Source organism: Papaver somniferum, chromosome 8, assembly GCF_003573695.1.
Source record: "Papaver somniferum cultivar HN1 chromosome 8, ASM357369v1, whole genome shotgun sequence".
Classification (NCBI taxonomy): Eukaryota; Viridiplantae; Streptophyta; class Magnoliopsida; order Ranunculales; family Papaveraceae; genus Papaver; species Papaver somniferum.
The window spans coordinates 94,612,249-94,632,853 of NC_039365.1; the positions used below are offsets into that span (position 1 = coordinate 94,612,249).

General features: G+C 35.7%; 1 protein-coding gene across 6 annotated transcripts; it reads right to left on the reverse strand.

Annotated features, from left to right (window-relative positions):
- Nucleotides 1-231: 231 nt before the first annotated feature.
- LOC113301262 lies at nt 232-2,519 on the reverse strand. 6 transcript variants are annotated; one of them, XR_003336155.1, is made up of 3 exons: nt 2,136-2,519; nt 1,569-1,854; nt 232-657 (listed from the first exon to the last, which is right to left on the reverse strand). XR_003336155.1 is itself a non-coding variant. In XM_026550018.1 (3 exons), exons 1-3 carry the CDS (start codon nt 2,373-2,375, stop codon nt 1,612-1,614), a joined length of 393 nt encoding a protein of 130 aa, XP_026405803.1. In that variant the 5' UTR covers nt 2,376-2,519; the 3' UTR covers nt 232-1,611. The 6 variants fall into 6 exon arrangements, 2 of the variants coding, with proteins under 2 accessions (XP_026405803.1, XP_026405802.1); XR_003336152.1 differs by having other exon boundaries at nt 232-1,443; XR_003336153.1 differs by having other exon boundaries at nt 1,301-1,854.
- Between the last annotated feature and the right edge of the window lie 18,086 nt (nt 2,520-20,605).

Below are 20,605 nucleotides of genomic sequence, written 5' to 3' on the forward strand. Positions count from 1 at the left end.
ATGGTTTGTACTCCTTCCGTCCAACTATTAATTGATATATTTACTTTTAGATTTTGTCCCATAATAAATGACTTATATCACTAAACAAGGAGATATTTTTAAAATTATCATTTTAAATGATTATAAGAGATATAAGAAATATATATAATTTGATAGACATGTTTATATTTGTTACTTAAGTGTTTTAAAATGCTTTTCAATGGTACGAAGTTTTCGAACATCTGTGTTGTAGTTTGAGAGATAAATCATTTCAAAATTTCATTAGTTATTATCCATAAGGATATTATTATAAAAAAAATGCTTAAAAGTATTTTTTTCCCTTACTTGCCTTAAAAATTGTGTAAATTTAAACTAGGTCAATTAATAATGGCATGGAGGGAGTATCATTTAGGCTTTATCGTAGCCAAGTGTATAATCCTTCACCAATATCAATCTTAAATTGATACGACATTGAGAGTGGGACGGAGGGAGTGTCATTTGGGCTTTATCATAGCCAAGTGTATAATCCTTCACCAATATCAATCTTACATTGATACGACATTGAGAAGCAAATTTTGTCTAATATGCCACTAAAGCATCCGTTAACAGAGATCAGAACTCAACAGTTCGTGGTCTTCAATTTCTGGACAACAACGGATGATCTTCATCTTTAGAGTCCTGATTATGTAATTTGAATTTCAATTCATTAATATATTAAATATTTTCATAATTTATTACCACATTAAGAATTATGCAACACAAATAAATAAATTGAATATTTTTATTGGTCTTGATAAATTAAAACAAAACTTTAATCTTGGATTTAGTGTTTTAATGAAAAAGAAGGATAATGAAAGGGGATTAATGAAGAAGAAGGAGAACAAGAAAGAAAAATGGTTTCTTCGATGAAAAGGGGAACAGAAGCAATCAAATTTAATTTGATTTTCTAGATGGTAAGTATGAAAATATATAATTGAAAAAATAAAATTACTTTAATCATTTATGGGAGGTGGTAAATAGGAAAAGTGTGGGTCGCAAATAGGAAAAATCAAACCTTATCCTCCCCAAAATGCTCCCAAAGAGGTTTATTTTTTGAAAACCGCGCATCCATCTGAATATATGAGATCCAATAAAAATATGTTTGTGAAAACCGGTTTTTGTATGGTTTGTGGGAAAGAGTTCATTAAACATTTTTGTTAGTAAATTCTAATAAAAATATTTCTTCGATGAATAAAAATAAAAGAACGGTTATACATGAACCAAAAGACAAGCAGGCGACAATTAAAAGTGAGGTTATACATGAACCAAAAGATAAACATACCGTGTTTTTTTCATGATCAAATTTCACTTGAAATTAATGTAATCAAATATTTCTCGGTTTTCCTTTCCTCGTTTTTTTTAAGGTTACGAAAGTTGAAGACGATGAACAAGAATTTGAAGATAATTCAGAACTACATGAAGAACCTAGTAAAATAAAATAAAATAGGGATACCACAAAATGAAATATTTGAAGTATAAAATTGAAGTGACTAAAGTACGATATGAAATAAAGAAGGAAACTTGTGTCAACATAATATAAAAGCAGTTACCTGAAGGAGGAGAATTTGGGGCAATACCAGAAAAAGCATGACCTTAAGTCCCACGAAACATCGAATGGGTTGAACCACCAGGACTATGCGATCCAAGCAAACTAGACGGTGTCTCTTGAAGCCGAAAAGTGATACGTGTAGTCCGAATTACCAAAGGATTCATAGAAATTGCAGCTAAGCGCGGAGAAAAAACTTTAGGCTTACCTGGACGAGGAAGACGAACGCCTATACTCTCTATGCGCTCTATGAAGGAAGACGAGGAAGGACTAGCACAAACTAGACGAGTCTGTAAAGGAAGCACAAAAGAAGCATCATCTGTAAGAATCAAAGGAAAACGTGGAATCGGTAAAGTACACGCATCATGTTTATTTTTCTTGGCTTTATGCTTCAGGGTCCATTCATGTTTGGGGATGTTAAGATACACTTCTACAAAATATAATTTTTTTCTTGAACCCGAGAGAACCCGTAAGAGGACTATCCTTCCCTTATTTTTTCAAAATGAAAAAACAGAGAGAAGAGAAAAAAAATATTATGCTAGGAAAAATCGATAGAAATCACAAGAAATACTTGGTTGACTGGCGAACCAAGGTAAGGCTTGGGAACATCGAGATTCACCGGCTTCTTCTGACTTGGAGAATGAAGTAATAATCTTTCCCCCTTCTTCTTCGACTCCTTGTTGAGTGGTTCTTCATTAGCAGGAGGATCCCAGTAGATAACTAGAGGATATAAAACAACCTTCGGTGATGGATGGGGTCTGTGTTTCTTTGCAACTGAGTCATTCAACTTGATACGTCCAGATGCATGCATCTATTGAAGATCTTTACGGGTCAATTCTGCGGGAGAAGACTCTTATTGTAGGAGAAAGTTCAAATAGCACCTACATATTTTACGCTGATGGAGATACCAATTGGGAAAAACAATAGGTATACGAGTTATGGAAGGATAAAAGAAGCAAAATAAAACGAAGTGATCCCCTCAGGTGCTTACCTTCACTAAATATAAAACGATCAAACCTATTTCCAATAACTTTATCCTCAGAAATCATTGCATATGGAGGGGGATGGGTAATACCTTAATAAAACCCTGACTAACGAGCCACGCGGTCTTAGTTATAAGACATGGCTAGAAATCTACCCGAAGAGCCTGAAATATGACCAGGCAATACTGTTGAAACATAATCAAAATCGGTAAAATGCAACACCTACAAAGCATCCAAAGTCACATCTGAAATCTCAGTGTTAAAATTGTAATGAAGAGGATTCGAGCGGCTATCATGATAAGTAAAGGCTTTGAACTCCTTGGTCATATCCATGTATGTCACTGTAATACCTGATATTCGGCAGTGGTTGGCCGAATGGAATATAAGTAATGGTTTGTCCTTTCCTAACACCGAGGCCTTTTCAACACATTTGGCTCCAGAGTTGGCAGAAGACTCTGCAGTTAAGCGTGCTTGGGCGAGAATAATCCTTGGATGGGTGACCTCCCGGGAAGTTTCTGCTGGATTACCGCAGCGATGCCCTTTGAAAACCCCACACTGTCGGATATCCACAATGTCCAAGTGGGGACAGTATCGGTGGAAGGACGGGTCATTATAAATGGTATAAAAGTCAACGACGGGTCACCTGCCGAGAGTGGGAAGGTACCTGGATGGGGTTGGTCCAGGTGCTTCTTATGAGTGGCAGGGAACGTCGAAGATCCGGGATTGAGTATATTCTAGAGCCGAGGACGGCTCCAATTTAAGGTGGTGGTATTGTATCACCCCGATATTCGGAAGTGGTTGCCCGAATGAAATATAAGTAATGGTTTGTCCTTTCCTAGCACCGAGGCCTTTTCAGCACATTTGGCTCCAGAGTTGACAGAAAGCTTTGCAGTTAAGCGTGCTTGGGCAGGAGCAATCCTGGGATGGGTGACCTCCCGGGAAGTTTCTGCTGGATTACCGCAGTGTTGCCCGTTGAAAATCCCACACTGCCGGATATACGCAGTGGCCAAGTGGGGACAGTATCGGTGGAAGGACGGGTCAATATATTCACTAAATTGTTTTTCGAAGTCAAGCCCTTTCTGTGATAAAGAGCAATGAGCTGGTAGTTATAGAAAATAGGGATAACGCAGGCACGAGTACCGTCTTCATTATAAACATCCTCATCCCGATGAACGAAAAATTCATGAACGCCCATACAGTAAGAGAAAATATATTCCCACAACCATACCGCGAAAATTTTCAAGAAAACAAAAGTATTCACCTAACAATATTAACACCGCAAATGTATGAAACGATAAAATTTAAATAGCGATACGCAATACATAAGAACATATGCGCAAGAGAAAACGAAACACCCTGAAACATCAACAAGCTGTCAGCATGAGCTTATATTTAATCATATCGCGGGGACTGTGCTCGAAGATATCATGACATCGCCAATACAGTAAACGTGAATATATCATCCCTCCATTGTTATCCTTTCAGGGGAGGGGGAGGGGGGGGTCGGATTTCCCATCCACGAGATTTGGATCTCAATACTTAACCCAAAAGAGAAAAGATGTATGTTTATCAACCTTTATGATATATTCCAGAACCGCCCCATCCTTGTCGGCTTCCTCAAGAGGTTTAGAAGCTACGGAAGCCTTTCTTGAATCGGCTAACAACTTTTTCGAACCCTACTTGGATAATGGAGGGACATGAGGTATTTCACCACCAGTCGAAATATCCTTACCCTTATGTTTGGGTAAAGGTTGAGGAGCTTCTTTTTTTTTTTTTTCTTTCTTCCCTTTTGCCTTACCTTTCTTAGGGGTCCCCTTTTTCTCCACCTTTTGGTATTGATATTTATCCTTGCAATCGAGCAAATAAGTCCAAAAATTCTTATCCTCTTGATTCATGGCTTTACGAGTGGCGGCCTGGAAAAGCTGGGGCATAACAACCACACCCAATAATTCGTTCAGCAATTTGTATGGACTAACTCCAATATAATTCCGAGAGCACCAGCTTGTAAAGCGATCTCAACCAAGAAATATATCAAAGAGTTATCTCTCAATTTCACAATATAATATTCAATCGAACAGATAGAAACCTATGATCCCGATTGATATGAGAAATAACTTGGACGGTACCAAAGACTCAAGTTCCAATCAATTCCTATCCAACAATCAAGGTCGTATTTACCAATTTATTGTACTACGCACAACCTATGATATTTCAATTATGTAAACAAATATAGTGCGGAAAAGAAATAACACAGACACCAGAAGTTTTGTTAACGAGGAAACCGCAAATGCATAAAAACCCTGGGACCTAGTCCAGATTTGAACACCACACTGTGTTAAGCCGATACAGATACTAGCCTACTACAAGTTAACTTCAGACTGGAATTTAGTTGATCTCTAACCAAGTCTCACACCGATTAAGGTACATTCGCGTTCCTTATGCCTCTAGAACCACGCCGGATTCTGCGCACTTTATTCCCTTAGCTGATCTCACCCACAACTAAGAGTCCCCACAGATAAGTCTATTCTGATAGATAAATCCGTCTCCCGCAAAGTACCTATGAAGTTTTGTTTCGTCTTTGGATAAATCAAGGTGAACAGGAACCAATTGATAATCCGGCATTATACTTCCGAAGAGCAGTCTAGAAATATCAATCATCCCACAATAACTTAACTATATGGTAGTAGAAGAAGGTATTGCGGAATCACAAAGAATGAGACGAAGAGCTTTGTGATTACTTTTTATATCTTACCTATCGGAGATAAATCTTGTGCAAATCTTAGAGAAGATAGTACTCAATACGAAAGAACAAGTAAGATCAGAATACGAAACTACAGAGAAAATAGTTGGATCTGGCTTCACGAATCCCAAATGAAGTCTTCAAGTCGTTAACCTATGATGGTTTTGGAAAAACCTAGGTTAAAGGAGATTCGATTCTAGTCGCAACTAGGACACAGGAAAGTGTCGGGATTAGGTTTTCCAGTTACTAGAGTTCTCCCTAATATATTATTTCAAATCAGGGTTTGCTTTCAATCAAAGCTTAGATAGCTTAGTAACAAAACATTCAATATTCACCGTTAGATGAAATCCCGATTTAAGATTCAAGCTAAGTTTTCTTAAAACCAAAACAATATCTCTTCACCGTTAGATGGTCTTAGCTTGTTACACGCAAATAAAATATACCTCCATTTAGATATGGGTAACCGTACCTAAACGTGTATATTGAGTTGGCTCAATAACAGTTAACCAAAGTTAGCCATATGAACACTTTTGTCTTAACCACATTCATCTAACACTTCTAGATCAACTATGATGATCAATCAATCATGAAAGATAATCAAATGAATCTAACTGCGTTTCTTATAGATTTGTTCAATTGTTCACCATATCATAGAAATATATATGAACCAATTGTAACAAAATCGGATTGATTCGTAATCGTACAAAGTACTTATATTAGAATCAATTCATGAATATTAAGCCACAGTTTGCAAAGATTCCATTCCTTAATTCATAAATGTATTTGTTCATGAGTATGAAAATCATTCATAACCGATTTTATAACTTTAACCACTAAGTTTGCAAATAGGTACGCAAACTATAGCTTCCGGACTTTCATCTTGTCTAGCCGTTTGCAAACGGGTATGCAAACAGTAGTCCCAGACCTAACTCAGGTAGAACTGTTCGCTAACTAGTATGCAAACAAAGTACCCGGACTTTAACAGTTAAAACCGTTTGCATACTAAGTATGCAGACAAGGTTCCCGGACCTGAATCATACCAAAACAATTTGCATACTAGGTATGCATACTGTGATGTATCCAGACAAAGGTTTTTGTTCTAAACTCCCATTTCAACCATTGAAACATCCTTAAAAGACGGAAATAGATGTATCACACAAACTATTAGCTTCAAGTAATTTTCAAATGATCGAATGATCAATACGAAACTTTCCAAGTCGACATCAAATGATTTTCTCACACAAATCATGTAAGATGTTTCAAGGCAATTTCCACATGATCATCTTTTGACTTATTATTTAGTTTCCAACAAATAAATTGTTTCCAACTAAACTCGTCAAGAATAATGATGAACGTAGCTAAAGCAAAAAGCTTCCAACACATATTTCGAGAAATAGATAAGCAAGATAAACTCATCTCGAAATGTCAAATGTGTATAATATAAAAAGTCTATACATCTATTCGACTTAGTCTCATTAGGAGATAGAATATAATTTACTTCTGAGTGATAAATAAGTTTTAGTCTCCACATACCTTTTGTTGATGAAGTTTCTCCAAGCTCTCCTCAGTAGATCTTCTTCTTCAATCGATGAACGTCGTGAAGTCTAAATCTCAACTACACATTCTATCCTAATCTGAGGCATAGCTATAAGTAGACTTGAAATCAAGACTTATAATTTTGATCAACTAAACTCGACAAGCAAGCTTGAGATAGCAACGCTTGTGAGTTCGACCGAGCAATGCTCTAACACGGCCTCATGATAGAATTGAGTTCCATGATATGTAAATCCCATAAAAGAAACAATATTTTCTAAAATCACAGCCACCTCACACCGTAGAAAGTATCATTGGAAGTGTCCAACACGTTTAAATACGAAGAGGTTGACTTTACCTCGGACGACTTCATGATACCATGACGCGTTTGTAATACCTCGATATTTGGAAGTGGTTGGCCGAAAGGAATATAAGTAATGTTTTGTCCTTTCCTAGCACCAAGGCCTTTTCAACACAATTGGCTCCAGAGTTGATAGAAAGCTCAGCAGTTAAGTACGCTCGGGCGGGAGTAATCCAGGGATGGGTGATGTAGCGCCCCCTAAGCTATCAGCTGACAAATCCAAGAGATTAAATAAATAAAGGGGCACTAAGAATCTAAAACAGTTACTTAAACAAACAATTAAGCAACCTTCTACAAAAACTTAACCCAAGATTAACCCCGCTCAGAAATATATATCCAAGAACTACTCTCAAATGATACATATACAAAATTCATTTGGTTTGCAAATAGAATACACAACATATAAACATAGCAGAAGTTAACTAATTAACAGATTCGACCTCGGACCTTTCGCTGCACAACTCTGATCTGTCTCTGAAACTGAAAGTGGGAAAGGGTGAGCACATCATCCCTAAAAGGGGTGCCCAACAGGAATAACATTTAACTTTAAAGAAATCATGAGCAACATTTGGAAAACAATTCTTGTTTTCCCAAACATCAAAGTGACTAAGTCACTGGAAATGCACAAACAATGTAAAAGGACATACTCCTTCTTCAAACAATATATATTAGTGATGTCGGGTTTTTACACACCTACATAGCTATATTGATGCCGAGTTGTTCCACACCTAATAAGCATAAAAGTTGAATTCATGTAGATATAAATGAAGGAGCGTATCCTTTATACCACATGTGGAAATTCTCATTTCCCATAACAATTCATATTGACAACAAAACATTACAGGTCCTTTCCAATTCATGGAAAGATTCAAAGAATCAACATAACAATCATAATACAAACTAAACAATGCATGACATGCACAAATTGAAAATGCATGAGTTTGTTAAACATAAACTTTTGTAAAAGAAACAACAATGGTTTCAAAAGAGTTAAAAGTATTCCCACCACTTTTGATGACAAGCCACGCCTACCTCGAGATCCATGATCCACTGGTTTGTCCTTTGAATCGATCGTTGTTAATAGACTAACTGTAATCATACAAACACTCTAAAAGTTTAGCCAAAAGGCTCACACAAGGCTCATAACATAATCTCATTCAAGTTCCATTTAAACTAGGTGAACTATCTAATGGTTCTAAGCCCACTTATGACTTTACACCTTTTCAATCTCTATCTTTAGCATATCTAAGGTTTAGTAACTGAATTTGGTTGGTTCTATAGTCCATTAGATAAGTCTTATGAATATCTACAAATTTGTAGAAAAAGCCAAAGGTAAATTCGGACCATAAGGGGTCCAAATATCAAACTAAGAAAACTAACTCTAACCCCAAGTTCGCTAAAATCGACTCATTAGTTAAGGCCTAATCCATTCAGGTCAACTAACTGTCAAAAGGTTTAACTAACGGTAAAAGTCAGTTGAGGTCAAGTACAGGGTCCAAAGTCAGGTCAAAGGTCTGGTCCTGGTCACATAGGAATCGGTCAGGGTCAACTCGGTCAATAAATGGAAACTCGGTGAGCTAACTCAGTCTACAAGACTGATTCAGGTAAGTTAAGTTTATAATTAACTCAGTCAGATTGACTGAGTCGGAAACACTAAATCTAGTCAGCTAAGTTGAATACATTCTGGCCAAAGCCATTGTACAGGCCAACCTAAGACGCATATGCCAAAGTTCAATTACAAAAGCAAATTATATAAACAAAACATTATAACACATAACTGAATTACAACACTAAACTCAGTTTACCTGCAATTGCAATAGCCGCAAGCTCTTAAAGAAATCACCCACTGATTTTACAATCATCACTACTACAACCCAACTTAGATCAACAATTTTCCTACCAATATTACTACAACCATTCAACAAATCAAACCTAAACTCCTTTTCCATTTTCTGCAACCCCATAACCCCAACATTAAAACATCACCCATATACCTTCACCTAATATATCTCAAATTATATCTCCATTATAATCTCTTCAACTTCATTCATCTCAACCTACACATCAGACACACACATTAAATTTCAGTTGCGGTCAAAGTAATATCCATATCCTGTTATTTTAGGGTGAAAACGGTTTTTGCTGACTTCGGTAATTTCGGGTGTGTGGGTGAGAAACGATTCTAAACCCTAAAAAATGTACTGCAAGGGAGTACTTTAGATTCAAGAGATCAATCTATACAAATCCGGCCTAAACCAATAAATGTCCGATCCAGACTTGCTTCAGTCACAAAGAAGATGAGAAGGGTTGGTTTTGGGGAGGGAAGCGAAGAGAGTGTTGAGACCAAAATAGTTGATCCTGGAAGAGTAGTTGTTTTGTGACTTGCATCAGAAAGTAGGAAGCTAACAGATGGGAAAGCTACCAAACGTTTTCTGAGTGTTGTATGCTCCTGACCAGAAATTGTTGTTCGGTGGAATTAGGTAAGACCTATTTAAACAAGTCGAAGTGAAACGTACTCTGGTCTCGTAAGAAATGGAAAACGGATGAGTAAATGGGAGGAGGTGGTAACCGGTAACGCCTGGAATTGATGTTCCATAAAAGAAAGCGTTTTACCATTACTCCCTGTATTTACTAACTGCCTCATCCTTATGACACTGTCTTATCGAAGGTATCACTTTATTGAAGTTTCCCCCACACTTAGTCCTTTCTACACTCGGAAGTGGATAGAGAACATAGAATTCGGGAACTTCAAAAGGTTCCTCATCTTGGTGAACCTGCACAATACTCGAATCAAACACATCAAGTGGTGGATACTTAGAAGCAAAATAATTCGTTAAAATTTTTGAAGCACACAACTCCAATCCTAAGTGTGGGGTATTTTCTTCAAAGTTAGGTTAACAACTCTTTGAGAATCTACTTTAATTGGATGGAAAGGATCAATAGATAAAGAATTAAGCAAAGGATTAGACAAACCTTGTTTCCGATCCTCATTCGTAATTAACAGTGAATTATTTACCTCAAGTATAACGTGGTCCTCTATCGAACTATTATTATCTAGCTCAATTGGGTCTTCCACGAAATCAATCAATTTGGTTTCATTCTCAATATCCATCTTTTCAACACCCTCGTCATCGGAATCAGAATCTGAATCAAATTCCACTCTCATGAACTCTTCTTCAGTATAGATTTTGGGGTATTCTGTATGAGTATCTGTCGAGGGAATAATAGACTGGCCTCACACCATTCATAACAATGGTTCGGTCATACCAAATCTCCTCCTTTTGAATAGGCGAGTGATCATTATTACGATATGGAGTTGGAATAATCGTATCATTGTTGCAAGGATTTTCTAAAGGTTGCTCATCTTCATCGGAATCTTCGTCATCCATGGGAATTTCAGAGTCGTTTTGGTTTTGAGGCCAAACTTCTTCCTCGTTCCTATTCTCAATCAGTTGAGCAGCTTGTATCTTTATCTTTTCCATATTCCTTAGAAATTCTTGGTGTGATTCTTCCATATTTTTGTTGCGCTCATCCAAATTTTGAATGTATTGGTCCAACCCTTGTTGATGTTGCATCACCTCTTGGATTAATTGGTCCAGATGTTCATCGAAACCTATACTTTCACTCACCACCCTATTTCCAGACCAAATCTCCCCTTTTTGAATAGGTGAATGATCATAAAAACGATCAGGAGTTTGGCTAGATATATTGAAGTAAGATTCAGTTGGAAAATTGTTCTTCGCACTTGGTTATTCATTAAGTGGTTCCGACGTGGATAAACTGGCCTTTAACTGAAGCATAAACTGGTCAAGCTTTTGTTCCAAGTTCAGGAGATAAACGATTAGAAGCATAACTATCCTCCCATCCTTGTGATTGTTCACATACATACCCGTCATAAGGTTGTTGACATGTATGTGCATATCCATAAGGTTACGTGGAATATTGATCATAGCCAAAAGCTTGGTTTTGATTATACCCATAGGATAGTTGGTAGTTATCATATGAATGAGATTGAAAGTCATATTGATTACCACTGTTGTATTTGTAATCTTGTGCTCCGTACATGTTATTTCCGTAAGGAAACATGACGACTCACAAGAGAAAATAAAACAAAAACAAGATAAACGAATAACAATTCAATTAGAGACTTCACCCCGGAAGCGGCGCCAAAATTTTTATGCGTGTCGTTAATGCAACAAATTAATAAAGATATTTCCCACTAATTAACTGGTAATATAGCGGTAGTAAGAGATCGTTCCCACAGAGAGCTGTGTAATTGATATGTTATTTGATCAGCAAGATAAAGTAAATAACAAAGGGTATTTTTGGTTGTGAGATAAATATAAAGACAATAACGAAGAAAAGGATGATTAAGGAATCCTTCGTCGTTACCAAGCGTTAACAGGATTAGAATACTAATCTATCTTCCGTTAGAACCATTCATCACCGACCGTGGAATAGCAGGTACGCTTAGCTATCCCAAAAACTCCTTGTATCACCGGATAACAGGTACGCTTAGTCACCGGATTCTATTCAACTGAGCCGCCTTGAGGTACGCTTACAAGGTGTAACTCAATCGAACGCTTTAGGGTTTGTGAATTTAGGTTTGATTCCATCAGTTAAACTCAGTAATAACTCTTTTCAAACAAGTGATATGAGTTTGACAAAAGGATCTTCCGTTTATCCCAATAAACTCCTTTGTCAGGTTCTTAGATCTATCTAAAAATACAACTACCAAAGTAGTTGGGTCTAGATTTTGCAATCAATACTCTTAGTCACAAAGACAATATATTGATGCTGATCTACTCAACTAATCAATCAAGGTTATCACAAAGATAAACCGATTATAGTTGGATCCCCAGCCGATCAAGTTTTGTGCACACCAAAGATTATGAACTCAAACAAGCAATCTTTTTTGTCTTCAAATCTTCTTAAAATCTTCAATAAACACATGCACACAATCAACTTAAATCTCTTGTGATCAATCACACATAGAACGGAGTATGTTAACAATGGTTTATCACAAGATGTCTTTAGATCTACAAACAGTCTAAATATCCCCGTCGAAACTTCGATCTAGTTTGAGTGAATCTTATATCATAAGAGAAGATTCTAAAGCATAAATAAACTAGGTGCAATCAAAGTTCAACAACCGTTAGTCAATCAAATCAATCGAAAACTAATGATAAACTGCAATTATCTAGTTTCCCACCAACGGTACTCGTAGAGCTTCCAATCCCAAAGAAGTCTTTAAAACGAGCGGTCGTAAGAGATTTCGCCTAATTAGGGTACTTTTCTCTCCGAATAGACGACTCCACCAGTAACAACACAACTAGGTAGTTTTGATGGCTCTGAGGATTAGTTTTCTCGAAATGCAAACTTCAATATTTATAGACCACGGAGGTTTGGACACCAAGGAATTTCCAAAACCGAATATATTCTCAAGATATGAAATATATTTCCAAATTGGGTTTTCATAATTCCTAGAAATCCTCTGTCCAAATATTGACCGAAGTCTCAGTAGAAAATCTCCAATTAGTAAATGCACATTACCAATTTTTTATTTTCTAAAGATATGCATTTTAATTGCTGGAAATTTAAAGCATATAAAACTAAAAACCTTGATTAAAAGATTCTCAATTTATTTCGATCCGGGATTCTCCTTTAGTTATTAAGTAATATCTTTGAATAATAAAAGATAAGAATTACTGCACGTGTTCAAAGTATGTCGATATCTTTACTTGGTAAATCCTTTTTCATATTTACCATCTTGGAACCGATTTGCCACACTTCCAAACGAGTCTAGAATTGGTTTTATGACTTCCAAGAACTATGTGATTGATTATCCTATAAATCACCATTAATGGGTTTCACGGTCTACCAAAACATAAAGCTTCGGTTCTACCTCCATGTGGGTAATAGGATCGGTCACACTAGCTTTCCAAAAATTGGTTGACTAGGTACCAGGATCGGTTACCACATAGTTATGGTATTTACTCATAATTGGTTGCACATGTCATAGGATCGGTCACCAATTACTAAGATTTGTTGCACCTCTTACAAGGATCGATACCACATACTTTTGATCGGTTGCACCTCTTACTAGGATCGGTTCCCAAATGTCTAGAGTTGGTCATACCAATTACAATATATCCATCGTACCATCTCAAGTGATTACTTAAGATCGGTTTCACTAATAAAAGTCAAACCAATATAAAAGTCAGGCATTCTGAATAGTTTTACCAAGATACATAAACAAGTTATGAGCGGTTATACTAAACACACATATTGGTAATCCAAAGATTTGCAATGAATAACAATACCAATAAGCCTAGCGATTTCCCTTTCGATTCACAAAACAAGTTTATGAATTGTACTTCCTTTAAACAAATGTAAAGCATTGTTTCCTAAGACGAAATCTTCACCCATACCCATACATAATCACAATAGCATTCATACGATTATGTCGATGTCTTGTATACGAAGTTCAAAAGATAGATGTTATACTTCGTATTGTAATTCCTTAATACTATGTCTAACTAGAGTACAATCATTCACAGCTTCGCAGTTATGTTTTCAATATGCAATACTTGAAAGATACGTTAGGAATGAAACAGTTCAAGTCAAATATTACTAACCTCAAGAGGAAGGATGATATCGTCATTGTAGTTCTTTACTTCTTCACATTCTTCAAGTCTTCACGTAATACTTGTAAGTCTCGCATCCTAGTAACTTTCTAGCTAACCTATACGAAGTTGACTCTAGTAAATAATCAAGCGACTCTTTAAATGAGTTTTGATTCACTAAAATATGACAACCAAACTTGACATACCAACGCTTGGTGGGTTCAACCGAGCAATGCTCTAATACTAAACATCTGCTTAAATATTTTTTATTTATTTTTCAAAGATATTCCTTGATACTCAAAGTGAGATCCCAAACCGTAATATTTAAGAATCCTTTTTAGGGTTTTCGATTTGATATTTATTTACTTTCCCAGTGAGTGAAACATATATCTGGAGATTATATTAGTAAAGTATACTTGTATGCTAGGTAATATTGAGTTATCATCCATGGGAGATTTTGGTATATTAGTTGGATATTATGGTATTAGACAAAACCGAAACTTGGTGTTTATTGCATATCTTTTGATATTTTCGATTATGGAAATTCCTTGGTATCCAATCTACATTGGTCTATAAATAGTGAAGTTTGTTCTTTTTATAAACTTATCTTGACACACGCATTTCATTTTATAGTCAGTGTGATAGATGATTGTTAGTATTATTCGTAATACTATTTTGGAGAGGAAAGTAACTTAAATAGGCGAAATCTCTTATGTCCGCTCTTTAAATACTTTTGTGGGATCAACAAGCGTCTAGAAGTATCGTCGGTGGGAAACTAGAATCTCGTTGCTATTTTAGTTTTTGATTATTGATTTGATTGACTAATGGTAGTTGAACCTTGATAATCACTAGTTTATTTGTTTTGTGATCCTTCTCTTCTGATATAACGTCACTAGAACTAGATCAAGGATAAATAAAGTTCAGATCTGTTTTTGGATCTGAAGATAGGTTTGTGGTAATACACTGTTAGAAGATTCTGTTATGTGCGTGATTGATCATACAAGAATCGAGTTATTTGTGCAGGTACATTGAAGACCGAAGATTTGAAGACAATAAGATTTCTGATCGGTTTCTGATCTTTGTGATATACTTCGTACACACTAGATTGATTGGCTGGGATCTTACATAGCTTGTTTATCTCGATAGACATCTTATTTCTTGTCGTATAAATCGACGATCTATTATTTGGAGGTTCTCTTCAGAATCCGAATATGATAGGTTGTGAACTAAGATTTGATTATCTCGATAATCTAGATCTTGGATAATCTGAACCGATACAAAGAATTTTAAAGGTTTAAACGAAAGAACCTTTGTATAACTCAACAAGCATCTCTAATTTAGTTCTTGATATTGAGAAAGTGGTTACCGAATACAAATTAGTTTTTTTTGTTTCAGAAAACGATCCAAAGGAGTTGAGTGGTAGAAGTTTTCACAGCTGCTAAGGCAACTTAAGATAGTTGACTCTATCTTAAGTTTCACATGCGTTGACCTGATTGGTAGTTGGCGCACTGATATTGAATGAACTAGGTAACTTGGAGTTAGTTTACTTGATCTTAACTACATGAAGTTTTTTTTTTTGATCGGTTCAACTATACGAAGTTGGTAGTAGTCTTTGTATATCGGCTTAATTCAGAGAGTATTTATAACTGGATAGATCCATGAGTTTTGGACATTTGTAATTTCCTCGTTAACAAAATCTTGTTGTGTACTTTTACTTTACTTTTCTCATTCCAATTATTTTTTATTTATAATAAAGTAATTACATTGTACATTAATCCAACACCCAGGTTTGATCCTAATATAGTTAGGTTCGGTTTCGATACCCGCTCTATATACCCAGTGTCACCTTGTTGAAAAGTAATATCCTTGACGGTACTTATTCAATTAGATTACACAAGATGTGTCTCAAATAGGTTGATATTGAAAAAAAATTATGGTGCACTTATTACTCCAGTGGTTCCAACTTTTATACCAGTACTAGGGAGATATTCGGTATTTAGAAGACGTTTTGAAAAAGTGATGCAAGTAGTAATTTTAATGTTAATCGATAATCCACGATGCATCAAAAAGTCATTACTATCAATCACCCAAGATTTGTATTGTTTTTCTTTAAAGAGAATCTTGTTTTAAGTTAGTTATTCCTTATTGTCTTTGGAGCTCTCAAAGTACAAGTTTATTGTACCCCCGCTTTAGTTAATATATCTTTTCTTTATTATTAAAAAAATTGATGGATTACATAATCTAAGAGTATTATTAAATTGCAAAGTAAACACACAAAATCCTAAGACCGAGTCTTATAGTGGTTACTCCCAACTTGAAAAATGTCGCCAAATATCTTCTTTCAAGCTGTGAATCAAGGGAAACTTTGAAGCGGAAGTTGAAGCAAGGAAGAGCCGCTATATGATTTAAAAAGAAAAAAATGCTACATATATCGCAAACCATTTAGCATAGATGAATTTGTACCATTGATGTTCTTGGTGGTTGGCCCACCGCTATAAATGTGGTTAGGAACTCTGGCGTTAAATGGTTCGGCATATATTCGCTAAGTCATTTGAAGCTTCCGGTTTGATCACTTCAGATTACTATAATTACTCCTCAATTCAAGATGATGTGGATAGGTAAATTGAATCAAGAATTAAGTGATCATAAGAATCAATCTAATTACGACTGCACAAACCAGACCCAACCTGTACCCCCTGATGCACCCGCTGGTTTTTACCTGCACTCGAACTCACGCGCCTAAATACAAATCGACTATGACTCACATCTTCTAATATGCACCATATGTTGGGTGGATTATGACTCACGTCTTTTAATACCCGACCCCACCCGCCTAAACATTTATTAGTATCAAGGGAACTTCCAACCAGAATAGTAACATTTTTTGTACATCTGGAAGACTTTTTACTTTTTACTTTACTATAATTTGATTGGACGGAGAAGACAGAGTTGTAGGTATCTGAAAATGCACATGTAGAAATGATCAGCCAGTTCTTTGTTTTGGTACAGATAGGAGATCGCCTTTCGTGATCATAAGCCTCTTTCCCTGGGGTTCAATCTGATTCAATACAATTCTGCATGTCTTAATAGAGTTTAACTCTAGTACAATGGTTAAGGCATCCCCTTTCGTCCATAGTGATGGAGGGAGGTAGGGAGATCGATTCCCACTAGGCAAAGTTGGATCCCCTATTTTCACCAATTTCCCTTATATATGGATAGAGCTAAGATTGAGTTTTGTTGATGGGGTGGCGGTTGAATTAGCAGTGGGGCTCTAGCTTGCTAGGTAATATCAGGGGGTGGACCTAGCTGTGCCGTATCAAAAAATAAATAAATAAATCAACTACTCCCTCCATCATTTTTTAACTAGTCCTCTATTCCATTTTCGTTTGTCTTAAAATAATATCCGACTTTTGTTTATAGTAGTATTTTCTCATTAATTTCTCTAGTATACCCTTGATTCAAAATAGGAAACAAATTTGCTCAATATCTTTCTTATTTATCTTCATTCATTTTTTAAAAACAAATATTTATGGCTACAAAAGTTAGATTCGTATAAAATTTCTATTCATAAATAATTTAAAGATAATACTTTTTTCATCGTTATCTTAAGCATTTTCAAAATAGTAAAAAGAAAAGAGTTACCATATATATATATATGTATATTATTTAGAAATAGTACACATATTCATTATTAGTTTTAGTAATAATATAACCTTAAATAGGGGTAGTTTTGGATATTTTTCGGTCTCCTTGATATTTTGACTTTGTCAAACTGGGCTAAGAAAAAGAATGGAGAGAATATTATTTAATAGGTTTGGTGTGAAATTGATTTATCAAGATTTTGATTTCGGTGGTGCTATTTAGCTCCCTATTTTCCACCTTTCTACTCTGCTCCCTCCAATCTAAACCCCACCTATGGAAAATGGTGAGCCCCATATACCCCATAGCATTTCCGTTTTGATTTAAGGATTTCAGGGTCACGTATGATTTATTAAACTGCTTTTAGCTAAATTATCAAGTATGATTCCAAATTCATACCGCATAGGAGTTTTTTTTTTTTTTTTTTGAGGCTCTACCGACTTTTTAAAGGAAAAAGGTTTAGTTTTTATTGGTTTTGGTTAGAAGTTTTGTAAGAAATTGGCGAAGTGAAAAGAATAATATGACAAGAGCAATCATAAGGATTTTGGTTTAATTTGTGGCACATGAGCATTGAACGTGTATGCTAAGACAGATACACCCGTGATTCACCCGACCCGACTCGACCTAATGATGGGTCGGATAGAAACCGATCCGTCCCATAGTGAGTAGGGTGGTGATTTCCATCACCCGTCATAGATGTATAGAGGTAACGGGTGAAGCCAAACCCGACCCGTTGTGCACTCTCGAGCCTAGAACACCATAATTTACCCATGCTTAAAAGTTAAAATTGGATGGCAATTAACCTGAATTTTTTTCTTTCAATTCTGGATAAATCCGTTAAAAATAAAAATAGAGCATAAATTAGTTAACTAATTTGAAAGCGAGAATTGAAAATTTCTCCATCAAACACTTCCCCATAAAAACGGGTGGGTTTGGTTAAATGTTGGTCATTTGAAATTTTCTCTTGTAAGAAATAGAAACATATGTGAAGATGAATTGGTGTGTACCCTAGTTAGCAATTCGGGATTCCGCAAACGTACGAGTATTATACGGTTTTGTAAAATCCAAATTCGGTCCAAAATTCGGTCAACGGGACGTGATTCGTCATTAATTCGGAACGGCATACGTACGTGTATAATTCGATTTGTAAATGTGAGTTCGGCTCTGAAAATTCGGTATCTATATATAACAAATAATTTGTATTTATAAGGTCATATACCAATTTTTATGCATGTGTGAGTTATTTAAGGAAAAAATAAACTCAATATGATGATATTAATAATATATACAACATTGGTTATCCAAGAGGACGTCGTATGGTGGTTTAGATGCTTGGTTAGTGAGTTTGAGATCTCTCTCACCTTCACCTTCAAATTTGTTCAGTCGTTTTTGTTTCTTAAAAATTACAACACGTCTAATATTCGGTCGTGTATGCTCGGGAGGCAGTAAAGCCCAAAAAATGGAGTCTTTGAAAAGTAAAAGCTAAAGAATTTATGGCGAATTAAGCGGACGTATCATTCGGGATACGTAAAATTCGTGAACGATTCGCGAATAATCCGGGAATGCCACATAATACGCGACTTGGGTTCGGAATTGCAAACGTACGTGAATAAGACGGTAAAATTAGTGATACGGAAAAATTCGCGAATGATTCGTGAATCATTCGCGAACTTACTAACTAGGGTGTGTACTTTGGAAGATGAAAAAGAAACCACTTAACTAACAGTTGAGCAAAATTAGGTCAGATCCAATCTAATCACAGAACGCATTTCCTTTTTTCTCTATTTTCTAAGATAAGGAATGAGGAAAGAAAAAGTAACGGAAAATGGGTCATTTGTCCAAATATTTTTAAATCACGCTTCAAATGGACGAGTAAAAAATAGTTTGGGTGAAACGGCCAAAAAAAATAGTAACTTAAATTTAAAAATAGCAAGGATGAAACTGGATACATTCTGTGTAAATTTAAAATAAGATTTTTTTTTTGAAAATGGGCACGATGAAACTGGTTACATCCTGCTTATTTTTACATTTTTGTCCATTTAAACAGTATCAAAATCTAACTGTCCATTTCACCTAGGAATTGTTGATTTTGGTCTTTTTAACCAATTTTGTGAAAAAGTAAAGGAGAGACATATAGTTGTTCAAGCTTTGAATGTTGAAACTTCATAATCAAGTAATAAAGAAAAACTTAAATTTTTTAATAGTTAAAAATCAGTGATTATGAGGGTTTTTGGAATTTCTTTTATCTTATAAGAACTAGATGTGGGATTATAACAAGATTTGAAAAAAAATTAACGGATCCTCCTTTGATTATAGTCATCTGAAGTTGATTTGAGGCCATTTCTTTTAGCAGCTCTGTCAGCTGAGTTGTTTATCTCAAACTGCCTTGCACAATTAGAGAATGGATGAGTTGTACAAACAATTTGAAATCCGCACTGAGTCTAGGTGTGACTGTGGTGGCTGAGACTCGTTTAAAATCATGTACTCGTGTTCACACAAACTCAATTAAGTTTTTCTTCATCCCATTATCGAGTCTAACGTAGGACCAGTTTACATGTTGTGTCTGCTAAAACCATATTTAAGTATTGAGCCAGGAGTTTAGTAATCTGTTTGCACTTGTTAGTTGCAATAGGTTGAGTCAAATTTTGGATATCCGAAACGTAACTGAGAATATAGGTGTACCCACTGTAAATGCACTTAGAGATGAGATTAAAGGTTTAGTTGCAACCTACTATGTGTGTGGGTATTGGAGTACATGAGATGAACACTTCGATGGGTACGAAATACTTATTAGCATGTACATAAACGGAAAATCCTATTATAAACCTCTCCAGTACTTATTTGCTTTTCAATTATGTCCGTCAGTCATCACGTTGATATTGCATTATAGTATGAATTAATGAACGGATAATACTAATATCCAGCAGGGTCGATTGCGCCAAAGTTATTGAACACTATTAATACCAGAATTTGGCTGTAGAAGAGAAGTTTAAACCAAGATTTGGACCTTATTAATGCCGCCTTCCCCAAAAAAATTACCCAACTTGATGCGTTATGTATCTGGTTTGTTCAATTAGATGGTGCAAGTTTTGGTCAAATTAAGGTTGATTGACAAACCGTCACAAGGAAGGATTTTGAAAGCATTTATTGGTAATTTTA